Here is a 17,491-nt window from a genome sequence, read left to right as displayed (position 1 = left end):
TGAGTTAAACTAAAAGAGATAAGAATGTATGATGCTCTTTAATATCCAGAAAATAAGTGCATTCATTTGTAAAAACAACTCATTTATTGTAACCACGAGTACAAAGGGATGTTCTGCCACCTCCTGCACCATTCTTACTTGTGCATGAACTGAGTGGAGCTTGTATAAGTGATTGGGAGCAGCCTTTGGTTTACTTAGTCATTATTAAATTAAAGGCTGGTCTGGGTAGAGATAACACACATTTCATTTTCTTCCTGCTTCTCTTCCTAGACTTTACTCTGTATTTGGAAAAAGACAGAGTTTATTTGATGTACAGACTTAAATGTGCAGTGTGACAGCTTTTGTCAAAATTTAAAAAATACAGTATAGCAAGCAGAATTTGACAGGACCTTTCAGTTTCCTATTATTTGTTGTTTGTTTTGGAAGAACAGAAGTCCAGATAATGATTGTTCAGATGGGCAGTTTGTCTTGTCATAAACGAATGGTGGTTAAAATCTGGAGAAGTTCTGAGCAGGTCCTTGTTTCACACCGATGGTCGTAACTGCCTGTAGCCTCTGGAACTGCTGGTGTTTGTTGGTATGGGATAAGCTTTTTAAGGATCTGGTGTTGGGACTGAGCAGTCAGTTTTGGGGTGGTGATGCCACAGCTGGAGAGAAGCAGTCTCTGCTCCTGGCTGTCCAGGCAGTTTTTTTGCAGGAGCAGGACACTGAATCCTCAGCTCTGCTGGTGCCACTGGCTCCCTATCCCAGTCATTTTCCATCTGCCTCTGGTGAACATGCCGTGATTTACTGAGAGATGTAGTGACAGGTGAGGTTGTAGTCTGTAACTGGAAATGAAGGATGTCACTGAACTGATTTTATTCCACAGCCTCCCGATGCTACTTGAGCTCTGGTGAGGAGAGGCTGTAAGATGAATGAGATTCCCACCCCCCTCCTTGTTAGACATCAGGGAATCCGTGTGACTGATTCTCACCTCTGAGAAAAAGCTTCATTTGGAGCTGTCACCTCAGTAGACAAAGAAGGAATCCAACTGCAAGACATGTACCCAGAGGAAATCATGCTTTGCTGGTTCCCTGGCTTATGAAACTTGTTTTTTCATTGTTCTCCTTGTCACTACTATTGCTTCACCTCTGCTGCCTGCAGTAGTAATAACAGCGTTGGGATGTCGGGTTTGAGTGAGTGTGAATGGACACAAATGTTCTGCTACCCCAAGTAACTGAGGGGTAGATGTAAAAGAGTTAGGGAATGTTGTCTTTTCTTGGAAAACCAGCTTTTTGGAGTCATTTTGAGCACAAGATGGAACTTCTTTGAGAACTCTCAACAATGTCTCGTGTAGTTTAGCAGTCTCATATTTTGCCTCATGAATGAGCTCAGTTCAGAGCTAAGAATAGTATTCTGTGTTACTCAAACATTTAAATTTTCTGGATGTGGAATGGTTCCTTTTCCTACTGATTGTAAAATAGCCTAGTGAAGGATTTTTGTCCTTGGCTAAAACTCTGAAAGGAAGAATCTGGGATTTGTCCAGACATGACTGTCTCTCCAGTAGGTTTCAGGCTTGTTCCTTTATAATGGGCAGTTCCAGGAGATTTGCTTCTGAGTTTCACAAAGATATGGAAACAAACTGATGGGGTGTGAATATTTCTGGATGTCATTCTTATCTTCTGCTCCCCCTCAAGGTGGTGCAGCCTGAGAGATTTCTACAAATGCTTCTTTTTGACAGGGCTGTAGGAGGAAAGGAAAACAGTTGTGGGAGACCCTTAGAGATACTGTAGTGAGTCTAATGCCAAAGAATTGACAGAGTAGCTAGGGAATGTGTGGTTTATGTTCTGAAATGCACGTGCAGCACCTTTAGCTGGGCAAGGGAGGACAGGAAAGAATTTGGTATCTCCAAAACCCACATAAAAATGAGATAGACTCAGATTATGTCTGTACTTACACATCCTCATGCACTGCAGTGGCTGCAAAGCTCTTTAGCATTATACCACTCCCCTCTTCAGCTGGAAACAGTGCAGCATGGCCAAGGTGCCCTTATGGAGAGTGATGTCAGGTATAAAAACTTGAGGGCAACAGGGAATCTCTCGAGCCAGGCAGCTGTAATCAATTACTCGATTTCAGTGTCTCTGAACTAGCTCCTGCAGTCATGCTTTGCTGGGCAATGCGCTTCCAATTTCAGTCTTGAGCTTGTGAGCTTTATTTCCAGAGCTGAATTTCCATTTGGCTTGCAAAAGCTGCTTCTGAGTCCTGTAATGCTGTTTGATACTATGGCCTGTACTTGGGGAAACACTGCTTTAAACAGATCCTCTGTTTTCTTGTTCTGGTTTGCCCCATAGGGCGTCCTTGCTTTTAAAATCAAAGGAACCTAGAGAAATAGAGGGAAGCATATGGGGTGGCTTGTTTTCTTGAAAGTTGGTGAATAAAAATAGTAATAGTATGCTGTCTGTCTTTGTGGGTGTTGGCAGAGAAAAAGAGCTGTATTTCCAAAGGAAAAAATTTGAGGGAGAGCTATCTGCGGTTTTAAACTTATTTTCTGTTCTACAAACCATTGTGCCACTTGTACACATTACTTAGTATTTGTTGGAATGAAACTTCAGCTTGCAGAGTATAACCAGAAGTAGGGAAGCTGGAATAGCCCTGCAAATGAGCTGAGTGAGAATTTTGCTCTAGGAAACTTCTCTGCTGTAGAGCCTTCAGTGTGGCTTCAGTCTCAGAGCTTGTGTCTGTTCATAAACACAGTCTTGTGTGGTTGTCTTGTGTAAAAGTCTCTTGTTGCTTCAGTGAGGGGGAGATGTCTCCCCATCTGCAGAGCACAGCAGTGCAAGATCTCCTGTGCAGGCACTGCTGCAAGAAGCTCTGTAGTGAGATTCTTCAGAGATCAGAATCTCTGAACATTTGGATTTGAAAAAACATTAGGAATTCATCACTTCTGTTGCTTTGATTCATTGTTAGTAAGTGGTGTTTTGAGGCCCGTGAAAGGTCAGTGTTTGTTTTATGTAGCATTTTTGGAAAGCCCTCTTAAGGGAAGCAAAATCTCAAAATTCTGTGGGGTGAAAGTATAAAACAGAAAGACTTTGTTGTCAGGAAGGGACATGGATCAGAATTCATTCTGCTGATCAGCAGTAAACACTTAATGGCTTTGCAGAAATGTTTTCCTGGCTGGAGATGTCTGATTAACTTTGTTACAGATTATGATAAAAGCAAACACCCAAGGTTGCTGTGAATTAGTAAGCTGTCAGTGTGTTTTAAGTCTGAAGAAGATATATTGAAGTCCAGCTCTCTGTACTGCTGCACTGTTAATTTCTGGTTTATTAAGACTTTTTTAAAAGCCCCACAGGTACAGCAGTGCTGTGATGCCTGTGAACTTTGGGTCCACACATGAATCCAGTAGATTGGTGGTAGTTCTTTCAGACTGGGTATGAAGAGTAATTTATCCTGTGTGGATTTCAGGGCACTTAACACAGTTGCTAACCAAGAACAGGCAGAAAGGTAATTCTTTGCTTTTTCTCTTTACTTTCCCACTCTAAATGTGCTAGGAGCAGGCAGTGCAGTAGATTATCTTCCCTTTGACAGCCTGTGCCACGGAGCAGTTGATATAATGCAGAATCAGTGATATTAAGGAAGCTGCTGTGTTCAGAGGCAAAAATGCTTGCAAGTGCTACAAAGAAGGAAACCCAATTCTTTATTTTCTGTTCCTGAGGCAAATATTTGGGATTCTATTGAGCAGTTAGGGTTGAACTGAGGGCTGAATTTGTAAGGGTATCTTTTTTCCCTGGGAAACTAAAAAGAATGTTAAAATCGATAGAATTAGACTCGGAGCTGCTCTTGCAGCTCAGGATGCAGTAGTTGAGTGCCTCACTTTCTATGCAGTGCACTGCTGGTGAGATCACCTATATTCACAAAATGGATGCAAATTTTGTCTCTTCCTCTGTGCTAAATGGTACCAAAACCAGCCTAAGAAGATTCTTGTCATGCTCGAGTGTTTGAAAAAGCTGTTACAGACATCTTGGAACTTCTTCCACTCTGTGAAATCACAAAAATGACATTGCCACTGCCTGTATTTGGAGGTGAAGTTATAAGAAAGCTATCACCTTTTCTTGTGAAAATGTGAACTATGATGAGTCCTTGATAGGGTTTTAGGGAAAGCACTTGATTTCCTAGGAAATTACTATTGGGACTGTGCTTTTATTTTCAATGGCTCAAATGGTCCTTTGAGTGAAATGTAGTTTCTCCATAATGTTTAATGTAGCACAGTTTCAGCTGTAACATGGTGTTATTACTCTTCATTCCTCAGACTAAAATTTGAACAGTTTGGTTTTGCACCTTTGAGCGTGTGGAAAGTACAAAGAGGTTGGGAGAATGTTCAGAATGTGAGGGCAGGTGGGTTTTGAGGTCTCTCATCCTCTTACGTGCTATGAAGTCTAATTTGTCTCAGTTTTGAAACTTGCAGCCTTTTCTTGATCTGATATTTAAGAGCAGATTGTAAATAGTTTCCAAACAAAGCTCTGTGGTTCTGAGCCTCTGGTGGTGTGTGGATCAAGTCTTCCTCCTTCCCTTCTTTCCTCCTGTGCACCGAAAGCCAGCTGTGCTTAGTACTTTGCTTTGAAAGGGATTTTGTGTTTTTCTGACTTGTTTTGAATGCAGTGAAAGTCAGATCTCGCTTTCTGCTCTGTGTGTATTAACCAAATTCTCTATCAAACAATTCCAGTGGCATTTGGAAGATTATAGATCCTTCTCAGATGAGTAGTGTTTTCTCTGTGCTATGAGAGGCTTAGGGTCGGAAAGAGGATTCTCCAAACGTGGTGCTTTGCCCACCTCTTGTGCTCTTTTAGCTGGAATAAAAAGCATGATTTGAAATGAACCTGATTAGTTTATACCCTGTGTTTTGCTGTGCACTAACATTGCTGGTTTTATGCAGCGGTGAATGGTTTTAGCTGACAGCTTTGGAGATGAGCTTAAAGCACTGAATAAAATTGCCTCCTTGTTAAATGAATGCTGGGGGGAACAGTAAAATGTTGGAAATACAGATTGTTAAGGAAATTATTATGTGAAAGAAGAGGTTTCCTTACCCTTTACCCTTTGCTTTTTGAAAGGGAAACCTCTTGCATTCTAATGTTCTGCTGGCATATTATTTCTATTGGAATTGGTATAATAATATCTTAAATACGGGATTTTTTTTCTGTTAAAGTTGCTACTTTTCTTTTTCCCTGATCATATCATGATTATGGATGACTTCTGTGTTTTGTGTTGTGAGACTCGGGTCATCCCTGCTTTCGAGAGCTTTTAGCTATTAAGTTGTTTGGAACTCTCAGGTTATTTGACTGCTTTAATTGAAGCTTAACCTGATGAACTAGCAGGCTGCATCAGCATGTTCCTTGGGTTCTTCCAGAGTGTCGGCTTTTAATCAAACTCTTGTGCTACTTACACAGCTATCTTTGATTTCACAAAAACAAAAGCAACAAGTTATTTTCCAGAAGAATAATCTGAGATGAGTAACAAGCCACTTGCTAAGAAAAATATCAAGAAGGTAATAGGAAGTTTGTGCAGAAAGTTTCCCCCAGCCCAGAAGAAACGCCAGCTCTTCTGTATTCCTGACTGGATCTCCCTGGTCTTCTGTGCCAAGTGGCTGCAGTAATAAATCCCTGACTCCTGTGCCCCTCACCTGGGAACTGGTTGCTTCTGCTACTTCTGGATTTTCTTACTCCACAATTTCTTCCTCTGCCCCTCAGTGAGAAGAGTATCAAAATAGCAGAGTTTTGGGAATCTTGGAGGAAGCTGGATGTGTGGTGTAAATAAAGCTGATTAAAAGCAGTTCTTACGCAATCCATGTGGTATTTGCAAGCCAAGAGCATCCTTTAACTTTCTGTATAGAGTGAAGTTAATACAGCTCAGGTGTGTTTTTCTTGAAGTGCCTGTATTATGTAAGCTAAACATGCATGAGGATTAGTCAGCTGTATTTTCTATAAATATTCTCCCTGAAACAAACTTGATTTCTTATGACTCTTAAGTTACAGCTGTTATAATAGCAGGGTAGTCCTGCTGGTGCTGGAGGGGGATGTGTGGAGTGGAATAATTAAAAAAATAATGATTTAACCTGATCTGTAGGGTATTAGATGCTTTGATCTCTTGCTGGGTGGAGGTGGGAGGAGCAGGAGGAGGCCACAGCAGCCAGGAATAGCCTTTGCCCCCAAACAAGAAGAGTGACCAGTTCTGTTCCAGAACACCAGAGAATAATTAAGGTCACTCTGGAGAACCTCAGCTACGGCACATGTGACTTCTTGTGGTGTTTCCACTAGATAAGGTTCCACTTAATTTGTATACCCTGTGAAGGAGGAAAGTAGGTTCTAGCTTATCTGATCCGCAGTAGGTGCCTCTGAAAGCTATTTTTGTTTGGTTTTTTTTGTGGTGTACATAACCTTTTACTGTGTGCTAAGCTAATCCATGGGGCTGGCTGGATGGATATGAACATAAAAGCTCTGTGAGGCTTTGGGGCCAGCTCACTGCTGGGTTCCTGATGGATGGTAGGAGCAACTTTTGAAAGGTAGATAAAAAAAGTAATTAAAAGTAACTCCTAATCATGAGCCAGTGATGCAAATCAGCCTTTTCTCTGAAAAATCTGGAGTCATGGCACAGATCAGGTCAGGCTGCATTTCACTGAATCACTGCAGCCTCTTTGAAGGCTCGAGAACAGTACAGGGAGCTGCAAACAAAGCAAGGAATACTAAAGTTTGGTGCTGGGGAGGAGAAGGCTTGTGGTGAACACACAGGGCTGATCACTGTTCCAACGAGTATTCCAAAAGTGCTGAAGAAGGGAATGCTTCCTGAAGTGTTTTATGATAGTAAAATGACTTCACAAATGCAAGTTGTAAGAACAAACACTTGTCTCAGAAGCAAAAAAAACCAACCCAAAACCCCAGACTGATTGTAGCCACAATTAATAACTCCAGCATACCTTTCTTATGGATAATCAAATTCAAAGATGCAAAAACATTGCTTTTAATTGGGTAAAGAGATGAGATTATTTGGGACTTTGGAACTTGTTGGTTTGGATTTTCTTGCTCTGCAGGAAGACTGGCTTTGTTAAGCTGTACGACTGGTAGTGATTAGGAAGCATTTATGCCTATGGAGTTGTCTTAGCCAGCAGAGTCTGAGGTGGGACTGTGTCTTTCTTTCAGGACTTCCTCCCAGGCTGCATAAACCAAAGGGCTTGGATCAGTGGCTTTTTGTTAATGAAAGGATGGAAACCCTTTGGTTATCCATGAGTTGCTTATTGCTGTAGACTTTCTACTTAATACTACTTCAGTTTTTCTGTTGCAACTACTTAAAACATTTTCCTTCAGAAAGAAAGCAAAATCTGATGGGAATTAATCTTCTAGCACGTGAGCCTGCTGTGAGAAGGAAGAGAGAATAGGTTGTTTCAGATCTTTGGTGGATTTGGCAGTAGTGCAGATTTGCTTGATCTGGATCTGCCTTGCTGTGTGCATGGGGGAAAGTTTTAACTCTGAAGATGTTGAAACTCAACGGGGAGACCTGGATCTTCCAGATTAACTCAAACAGAGGTGCCATGGATTACCTGGATCAAGCCTTTGAGTTGGGTGGGAGTGGAGCAGGTGACTGCCAGCTCTGTTTTCAGTCATTGTGTGGTCAGAAAGCGGCTGTACATTTTTCCAGAGGTGCATGAAAGGGAAACTTCTGGTCAGTCAAGGCTTGAGTGCCTGGAAAGGAGAGCAACAAGGATAAAACAGTATCCTCCTTCCAGCCTCCAAGAAACTTCAGTGTTGAAGGTGTTTGTTGCCATCTGTTGCAGTGATCTCTGAAACCCTGTGATGTTCAAGGAGCAGTTGTGTGTTCACTGCCAAAACTCCCCAACAGGAATGGGATTAGCACACCTCTGGTGGTGGAGGCTCTTCTGGAACAGGCACTGGAGCATGCAATCAGCTGGAGACAAGCTGAGACCTAAATTCATATTGAGTTAATGCCTGTGACACTGATATAGCACCAGAGAACACAGCTCCAAGGAGGAAATGAACCAGGAGTATCCCGTTGCTACAGAAGAACTCCTTAGCTTTGCTTTTGCTATTTGCCAATTCTTCCCCATGAGATTAAGTTTGAGAATAACTTCACTGTTGTGTTTCACTGAAATTCTCAGATAACTGTCAGACAGCAACTGCTTGTTTTTTGAAGCTGTGATGCAGAAAAACGAGTTTCAAATAATTCTTGCCTTTTTTAAAAAAGGGAATCCTTAGCCATTCTTTTGCTGAAATATTACTAGATACAAAATGAATAGTTGAGGTTGATACAAGGGAAGAGGGCGTAAAGACTATGAAGTACTGGTGGTGATATTATATAAAGGGAGACACAAATACGGTTATTTTGTTGTCAGTGTTGCATATGTTGAAGCTTTGTGTTTTGCTATAAGCTATAAACATGTGACTTTTCCCTTTTAATGTATGTTCAAGGGAGGGAGTGCTGGTTGCTTCAGAAGCAGAGGATTTTCCAGTTAGTCAGGACTTCAGTGTGAAGCCATGAAAAGCTCTGGGACTGGGTGTTGCAAAGGTGACTCTTTTCAGATCTAAAGAAGAGGGATCTTTAGCCTTCGTATGTGGTGGATGTCATGACAGCTGTAGACTCACAGTAATTCCAAGGGAATCTCGCCTGCTCTCTAGTGTTTTCCATGTTGCTGATACAAGTGCTTCTGTGGCTTTGCAATGGGCTGGAGAGTGAGGAATGTGGTTTTAAAACTGAACTTAAAGCATAAATTTAGTTTTGTTTCCTCTTCATGTGAACCAAGGAGAGGAGTAGCGGGAATGAATTAACAAGCGAAAGGTGAGATTGCTGCTTTTGGCAGCAGTGTGGGACCACACTGGTTCAGGGATGGTGAAAATACATTGTAAGCACAAACTGAATTTTGCTATGTGTAGAGTATGTACTACAGGATTCTACCAAATATGGGATCAGAATGTACTTACAGGGAAAGATTTATTCAAGTCTGACTCCACTTCTGGACCTTTATTGTTCAGTGAGCAAAGATGTGCTGTTTGACTCACTAAAGCTATGGAAACAACTGAACTGTAGCATCTTATCTGTTTATAGCCAAGTCTGTCATTTGGAATGGTTTTCATCCAAAAACAGTGAGGTGTGCTGTAGATCTCTTAGTAATAGACAAGGAAAGCAAAGTAAAATTATTTTTGTTTTTTGTCTGGGGGAAATATTACTGGTGAAAAACAGGAGTTGTTCAGTTTTAGTCTTTTGGGAGATAGTTTGCATAGGTATGCAGAAGTATTTAAGTTTATGATGGCTTGTATTTTGATAGCATTGTAAAAAAAGTCAGCTATATGCAGCACCTTCAATGTCAGCTAGTAGATACCTTAATTCCATAAATACCATAAAAGGATGATTTCCTTGAGTTGAAGTCAAACTTTCCAAGCTGCAGGTCAAGATTTAGAGCTCTTGTACCACATAACAGAACTGTCATTTACTCTTCACCACTGTCTAGGCTGGATTTATTTTAAAAAACAAAACCAAAATAACCATAAACCAAAAAAGCTTGTGTAACAAGCCTTCTAACAAATAGTTCAAAGCTGATCTCTGAAGTAGACAAGTCCTTGTAGTAGTACAAGTAGGACAAGACTTGTAGAAAGTAGGAACTTGCCTCAGTGGACTGTAGGAGAGAGCATGTGTGGTCTTGCTCTCCAGACAGCCCTGAATCCAGGCAGAGAAGAGGCTTTCATTACATATCCCAGCCATGGGAAAAGCTTAATTGGAGTTTGCAGCTCATTGTATACCAAACTCTTCAAGTGTTTGATGTAAATCTGTAGGAAACTGGCTTTGATAATTATGGTGCCCATAGCCCATGCCAGCACCACTCCCTTATTTGCAAGGAATAGTGCTATCAACTGAAATAATTATCCCAGGAGGTTTCATGATGCAGCTTGTCCCAGTATTGCTGTCACTGAGCATTTGGAAAAAGTACAGGGCTGCTCCTTCCACGTGTATTGGTCTGATGAACATCTGGGGAACTTCCAGAGTGCCCCTTGGATCTGTGTGTGGGCAGGGTGCTCTCAGAAATGATTGTTCTGTTGCTGTGAAATTGAGATTTTTCCTAGTTTGTTTATTAGTTGGAAACGTTTGTTCCAGGCTTTTTGGTGGGGTGAAGGAGAGTTCCAGCTGCAGGTTCTTTTGGTAAGACTGGCCTTGTGAAGCAGAAAGCTGTGTGGTCCCTAAGCTGATCCTGGAGCTCTTGGAAGAGAACAGAGAAGGGAAATGGCTCTCCTTTGTGAGAGGAAGCATTTGGTGATGGGGAATTTGTATCCTCAGTCCTTGTCCCTTCTCCATGTGTGATCCCATCCTGTTGCTGCTTGGAGGGAAGCACTTGTTGCTCGCCCAGGCACTGCTCAGTGGAGGAGTTGAGAGCCATGGAGAGGAGAGGGCAGGGCAGGTTTTGTTGTAGTTTTCCTGGTGCCTGTGCTTAGAAGAGCTGACCCAGCAAGGTGTGGGCAGCTATTCCTCCTGTTGGGTGCTGAATCCAGCTGTGTCCTGGAACAGCTTGAGAGACCTGACTTAGGAAAAATGAACACCCCTTCTGGCTGTGGAAAGAAGCAACTTCTCACACCCTCTTTTCCCCTTCTAAAACGTGTGCGTATCCCTAGGAATTGTCCCAGCTCTTTCTACTGCTGTTGGATCAAAAAATCAAACTTGCAGGTCCATAATTGAAGCATAACAAATCATAAAACTACCACTCAGTTCCTCCTGCCCTTTGTGGAAAGGAAATGTAGAAATGGGCACAAGGAAAACCTTCATGAAAATCTGTCAGTGCTAATCAGGATGAATGAGTTCAATGTTCACTTTCCTTGTATTTCCTTCCTATTTGAAGATTCCAAGAGATCTTTTAAGCTTGAACTTTTCTTTATTTATCTATTTTAACAGTAATTAAACCCCACAGAGACCTGTAATTAAATAGAGTGGCCTTTCCCAGTTAAAATTGTGTTCTGAAAATGAGGGGAAAAAACCCCCAAACAATAAAACCCCAATTGCCTGGTTTTAACTTCCAGTGGAACTACTTTAACTCATTACTGTTTAACAGTTACACAAGTATAAGCAAAATCAATTACAGGATATAAAGCTAGCAATGGTAATATATAGTAGTAATATATTATTTCTGAGGGAATTGTTACTTTTTTAGGTTTCCAGATAAAAATACTTGTAGAAAGAATGTTGTCTTCAACAAGTTAAAACTTGCTGGCATATTCCTGGTAATAGTGTCTTTGAAAGAAAGCATGTGCATATACCCAGGGAGATTCAAGCGGGGAATCAAATAACTCCTATTTTAAGGGCTGGTATTTAAGCTGCATTTGGAACATTTTGATGTAGCTTTCTAGGGATTGATCTCTTGTGATGAGGATCCACAGGCTGCACTCCTCTGGAGTAGAGTTAATGAGAAATTTCCAAGGTGCAAGTAGGCCTGGCATGAAATAGTAGTGATTTACTCCTGTTGGTTTTGTGCTGTGTTTGGGAATCCCCTTTAACATTCCAGAAAGACACAGTGGTCTTCCCTATGAAAACGGGAGTGAGAGGAGAAGTTCAGCTGGAAGTCTCAACTTTTTATGTGGCTTTAGCATTGTGTATTAAATGTCCATTTTTTAAATGTCTGTGTTTTAAATCTAGAGCAGTGAGACTTGAGATAATTTTTATCTTAAATCTGTTCTTGCTTGTGCTCAGTCATTCAGCAGTCCTGCCTTTGGGATTCCTAGAAGGGTAGGAGGCTCTCCAAGTACATTCTCCTGTAACACAAATAGTTACATATATAGGATGTAATAATAATTTAAAAAAATATTCCGGGTTACTGCACTGCTGCCTCTTTCCTTTTCATATTCTTTTTCTGCCTGCAATATTAACCTGTAATCATAAAGACTGTAGGAGAGGGATAGTATGGAACAGACCTCACCAGTAAGACAGAGGAGATTTATCAGTGGAGTAACATCTGCAGTTTCTTGGACAAAAGTCCAAGAAATCCTGAGAAAACCTGAAATCTCTGAGGATCAGGAATGGAAGAGTCAGTAAAGCCCTGAAAGCTCTTCCAGCTGAGAGCTGGCAGGAATCATGGTGAAAAGTCTCTACCTGACCTAAGTCTTGGGGATGAGGTGATGGTGAATTCCATGCTTGTGCACTGCAAAGAGATTTCCAGTTGATTCTCTTCCCTGGGGAAGGAGCTCTGTTCCCTTGAGGCTTCAGACTTCTCTGAATAATTAATCCATTGGGTCTGTGTCCTCAGGGAGAGATGAAAGAACTGTCGAGGGCTCCTGTGTTATACCTGATAAAGAAAGTCATTAGTGAGGCTTCACATAAATTAAAAAGACTTGCATCCCCTTTCCTTAATAATAGATGAAGCCTTTAGGATTAAAGTTTTTTTAAAAATAGAGGGGGACACAACTAGCAAAGCATTGTATGTGACTAAAATTCCTTTTCACATTTTACTTGCCCCTAAATTATTTTGGTTTTCCATGTTGCCCCTGTGCTTCCTCCATTCCTGCATGAGATGTGGGCAGACAGGTGGTAGGGTAAAAACATTGTAGAGCTCCTCATATTATGAAATTAAAATGAAGGTGTAGAGTTTGTTCTTCCAAATTCCTTTGATTCTAGATGTGAACAGGTGTTTCTGTGGCTGAAAAACTGAGCATTTCATTTGTAGTTAATTACCTTTAAATGAGAATAAAATTTCAACCATTGGTAGGTAAAGAATGTTTGAATGCTCAATTCAGGAAGCAAAACTTAGCCTGATGGTTACTTCTTTTTGTTTTCCCCCATGCATTTGATGATACCAAACTCTCTTGTGGCCAAATTACCTCTCTCTCCTTTGCTGGATTCCAAACTGGGACTGTTTTATGCTAAACTTTTTTTCCTTTATTTCCAGATATAATGGATCCCTCCCTAATGGAGACAGGGGGCGCAGGAAAAGCAGATTTGCCCTTTGTAAGCGATCGAAGGCAAGTGGCGTTAAACCCAGCACTGTTCATGTCATCTCTACTCCTCAAGCATCAAAGGTACGTGACCCTGGGCAAATCCTGGTTTTGGATCATCCTGTGTGGAGAACAGCTCAGGTATTGCTGCTGATTTACCTTGCTGTCAGTTTATTCTTTGCTTGTAGGATACTTTTGTTGTAATGGAGAGGCTGCAGTGGATTTGCTTTCTCGGGTATATAGCTTTAATCCAGTTACCTGTTTAAAATAGTCTGTAAACTCGGGTATGAGATAATCTGACCTTCCTGCCCTGGTCAGAAAGCTGGCTGTCAGTGCTGACTGTTTTATCTGAGCCATGGACTACACAGGGAATAAAAACAAGGGAAGTATTTTAGTTTCTTTCTCATTGGAGTGATATTTCTTTCCTCTTCAGGAAGATAACTGACATGCTATAAAAAATGTTCTGATCCCTTTGGGCCTTTCATTTTTCTGAAAAACGAAGGGCAGATTTTTTCAGACAAATTTTTGCCTGAAGTTTAGTGTAGGTGAAGGAGGAAAAGCAGCAAAGTTAATATATTAACATAGTAACATATTAATGTATAGGAGTGTCCAGGTCAGAATTCTGATGGTTGAATGTACTTCAGGCTGCAAAAGGTCTTCCTACCTCTCTTCACAAAGCCTTTTCTTAGAAGCAAGAAGTGAGTAGAGTTTATACTAAACTGAAGGGGGAGTTATGTGGTGGCACTCACACAAGAAGATGGTTTGTGTGAATTGTACCTCACTGAAATATCTTTTGGGGCAGAGAGAGACTGTACACTATGCTCAGAAACGTGTTGTCTGACTTGGACCAAGAGAAAAAAATGGGATTGTTTTCTTTTCCAATACACACCATACACAGTATATGCCTAAACTTACCAAAATACACAATATCAGAGCTTGTTCTCTTTGAACATTGTATAGGTGTTGCCTGCTGCAGATAAAGGAGTCTGTTGGATTAAAAGTTAGAGTAAATATTTTTCAGTGTTTCTATTACCAAAATGAAAGCTTTTGTGAGTTAAATCTTCCTGATGAAATCAACCTTCAAAACAGACCTGTAGTATATGTTGGTAATTCTAGTTTGTTGCTTAAAATGTAACAAATGGGGAAAAAATGTGTTTTACATAGTGGATGAAAATATAAACATCTTCCCACTGGATGATCTTAAGCATTTAGACTGCAGATAGTATTTCAGCATTTGAGTTGCAAAATATTTAAACACCTGGCAGACACCAGTAGGAACCTGGTTAATGTTCATCAGTGGTGTTATTGTAGTGCAGATAAAATATGTGTGCTGTACAAATTTGTGCCCTTATAAAGATAGCAGAGGGTCTGGGGCATTAAAGCCTTTCCTCTGAGCAGTTGGATTTGGGTAGATGTGTCAAGTTGAATGTATTTTGCACTTTCTCTGAACCCTTAGAAAAGAGCTTTTGTGTATTTGTGCTGCTGTCTGGGGCAGGGCTGGTGGATGTGTGCCAGAACAGTGGTGCAGTGGCTCTCAGTGAGTGCTCTTCCCATGCACAGAAAGGACACTTACATTTTAAAGATGCTGTCATCAGCTTTTCTCACATCTTGGGCACCAGAGCCTGAATTGTTTTACTGAGAATTGTTTCTGTGTGTAACTTGTGTAAATGACTGCAGAAACGTAGGCTAATAGAGTGAGCTGCTTAGTTCTTAGAAAATAATGGGCAACATGACCTCAAAAGTTTGGTTGTGCTCTCAGTCTTTCAGTCTTAACTCATATTTAAGAAGGATAAACCAGCAGAAACTTGTGCTGCCTAGGATCTTAACAAGTTTCCTCCCTTTACATCCTTCATTTTAACTTTACAGGTACCAAATTTATGTTTTGCTCTACTTATCTGTCACTGTAAATCTGTGAGTAAAAAGACAAGTCCTGTTGCTTTTTGGGTGGTGGATTTAGCAGAAGTCCTGCCTGCCTCCATTGATTTTACCTGACAAACAAAGGCTTCAGTAAGGTGCATGGCTGGTTTTGTGCTGATTGCATTAATGCAGCAGCTCAAGAACTGTAGCTGTCACCAATTTCAAGTTTGTGTGTCAGCCTGAACACTGCAATAAATGGGAAGAGGATGCTTGTCATGTTCCATTGTCCCTGCTGTGCAGGTGTCAAGGACAGCTGGAGTAGCAATGGCTTCAGTAGTAAATTTAGCTGAGCTAATTGCATATGAATCACTGCCTTTTGTTTTTTCCACTGAGCACTTGTTTTTTGCTACTCTGCCTTCTGAGGTGCTGAAGAAAGTCCAGAAATGTTTGGCCTTCTGAGTGTATTTGGGTGTATTTAGGGGAAAAGTAGTGCATAGAATAGTAAGTCTCAAGTTTTTTTTCAGAGTTGTCATTGTTAAAATACAGAGGCATCTCTTCAGCATTATGCACTGGACTTTAAAACCTATTTTATTAACTCTGTGCTTAGGCACCATTCAGTAAATTGTGTGGCATCCCCTATTTGCCAAAAATCAGACCATTTGAGATGGACTTTTTCCAGCATTGTCCAAATTGGTTTGACTGCAAGAAAGAGCTTAAAACTCTACTGCTGTCCTAAGTTGTCTGTATGGACATGTCTGGGGTAGAGGTTTGGGGAATGAGGAAGTGAGTTTTCTTTAACTGAATATGGATATTTCTCAAGATTTTAATAATCCCCTTTGCTGAATTAGAGAGTTCAAAATCATCACATCACAGGAGAGATCATTCCTTGCCTCTTGACCTGGGTCTCGTGATGGAGAGGAAGGTTTATCAGTCACAATAACAGAATTTGGGAAAACCTTTCTCTGACTACCAAACTCCTAGGTGCAAATTCACTATTGGCTCTTCATAACCCAGGTAGGGTTGGTGATTTTTATTTTCAAGCTGCTGGAGCTGTTTAACAAAGTCAGAAGTCAGTTGTAATGTTCATTTCATTTTGTTGAGTTAACTGTTGTTTTCATGCACAATGTTTAATGCTATGAAACTCCAGTCAGTGTCTGCTGGTGTCTGGAATGATTACAGGGTTTTCTTGGGCAAAAAATTTCTAGTAAGTGCTGAACTTCAGGTGAGAGTGACATAAAAGGTTGTCTTTGGAATAATCACCTGGGAATGATGGGATGCTGAACTGGACTTCACTGGATTTTGGGAGGAATAGAGGAAGTTTTGATAAAGTTTTTTTGTATTTTGAGGGTTTGTGACATTTTTTTTTTTTTGGTTTGTGATATTTGAGTCTAACAAGGAAAGAGGTGCCTGACTGAAAACAAAACTAGCTTAATATCACTGGAGTGATATTTGAGGACAGATCTTCTCTTACAGATCTTAAGCAGGTCAATAATATGCTGTCAGAACAAAACTGTATGATCCCAATTTCTGCAAAGCATGGATGTTCCTGTTCCAGTTCACATGGAGTCTCTTGATTCAGTGGATCACTCGGTTAACACTTTGTCCTGTACAAGCACAGGTAAAGCGTCACTCCTCATTGCTCCTCTCCATGACTGTCGTGGTTTTAAACCAATAACTAAGAAAATTACTTATTTCTTCCTGTGAGATATGGATTAGAACAAGAGCAAAACAGGCATAAAACTTAAAAGGGAAAAAGAAAGAAAGTTTATTGACAAACTACAATAAGAACACCAGAATAAACTTCCAGAAAAACCTTTTCATCCCCTGTCTACCCACTATTCCCTTGTTCACATGACAAAAGAGACAAAACCTTTGGAACTTTGATGGTTAAAACAGTCCCAATTCTTGCTACAGTCTTTTCACCAGTCTTTATAGAGAAACAGAAGTTTCTTCCTGTTAATTTATGGAGTTTCTCACAAGAAAAACTATTTTTCTTATAGTTTTCCATTGCTCTAATGTTAGCTGCCCAGAGCTGCTGTTATTAGAGCCCACTCCTCCCATTTTCACATCCCAAGTGTGTATGGGCCATGAGTCTAGGGATGGGATTTTTAAGGATAAGTTATTCAAAGGCAAAAAGTCTTCTTCATCTGTTTCCGTGAGCTTCACCAGAAAACAGTTTTCTCATTGCCTCTCAAGGCTTCAAATCTTCCAGCACTTCACTGTACCATAATTACTCTACTTTTTACTCAAAATTTACACTTTGAACACTCTATTCCTCCCTATATACTGTCATGAATTAAAGGAGCGTTTTCAAGACCTTATTGTCCATTTCCATAGTTTTAACAGAAAGATATTTCAGCTTAATTAAAGCATCTTCTTAATTCTCTACCTTTTCTTTTCTTTCCTGTCACTAGTAGTTTATAAAGTCTCTTTTCATGTTGATCACTCTCTTTTCTCTGTCTGGATAAAAAGATTAATCCGCAAGTCTCATCTGGGAAATGAAAGAGTTAAAATCTTGCCCAGGCTGTTGTAGGTAGTTCTGTGGCCTCGGCCGGTGCAGGAGCTGGAGCCGTTTGCGATGGAAAGCTCCTCATGGCTGCTCTGGAGAGTGTAGGCGCCGCGCCCAGCCCGCTGCAGGCCCAGAGCCCTTCTCCTTCTTCACTCAGCAGTCTCCAGTGAATCCAG

The 17,491-nt window shown here is 40.8% G+C and overlaps 1 protein-coding gene across 1 annotated transcript in view; it reads left to right on the top strand.

Moving 5' to 3' along the window:
* The window catches only part of PELI2 (pellino E3 ubiquitin protein ligase family member 2), a 67,242-nt gene that overhangs the window by 11,447 nt on the left and 38,304 nt on the right, over positions 1–17,491 (top strand). Inside the window, exon 2 of the mRNA XM_005528553.3 lies at positions 12,904–13,033. Within this exon, the coding sequence (XP_005528610.2) occupies positions 12,904–13,033 (130 nt within the window). The remainder of the gene's footprint in view (positions 1–12,903; positions 13,034–17,491) is intronic.

This window comes from Pseudopodoces humilis, chromosome 7 (genome assembly GCF_049639895.1).
Source record: "Pseudopodoces humilis isolate 2021_Gansu_Grassland_sample_001 chromosome 7, ASM4963989v1, whole genome shotgun sequence".
Classification (NCBI taxonomy): Eukaryota; Metazoa; Chordata; class Aves; order Passeriformes; family Paridae; genus Pseudopodoces; species Pseudopodoces humilis.
The sequence above is the reverse complement of the archived record's forward strand: the minus strand, read 5'-3'. Positions and strand labels throughout refer to the sequence as shown.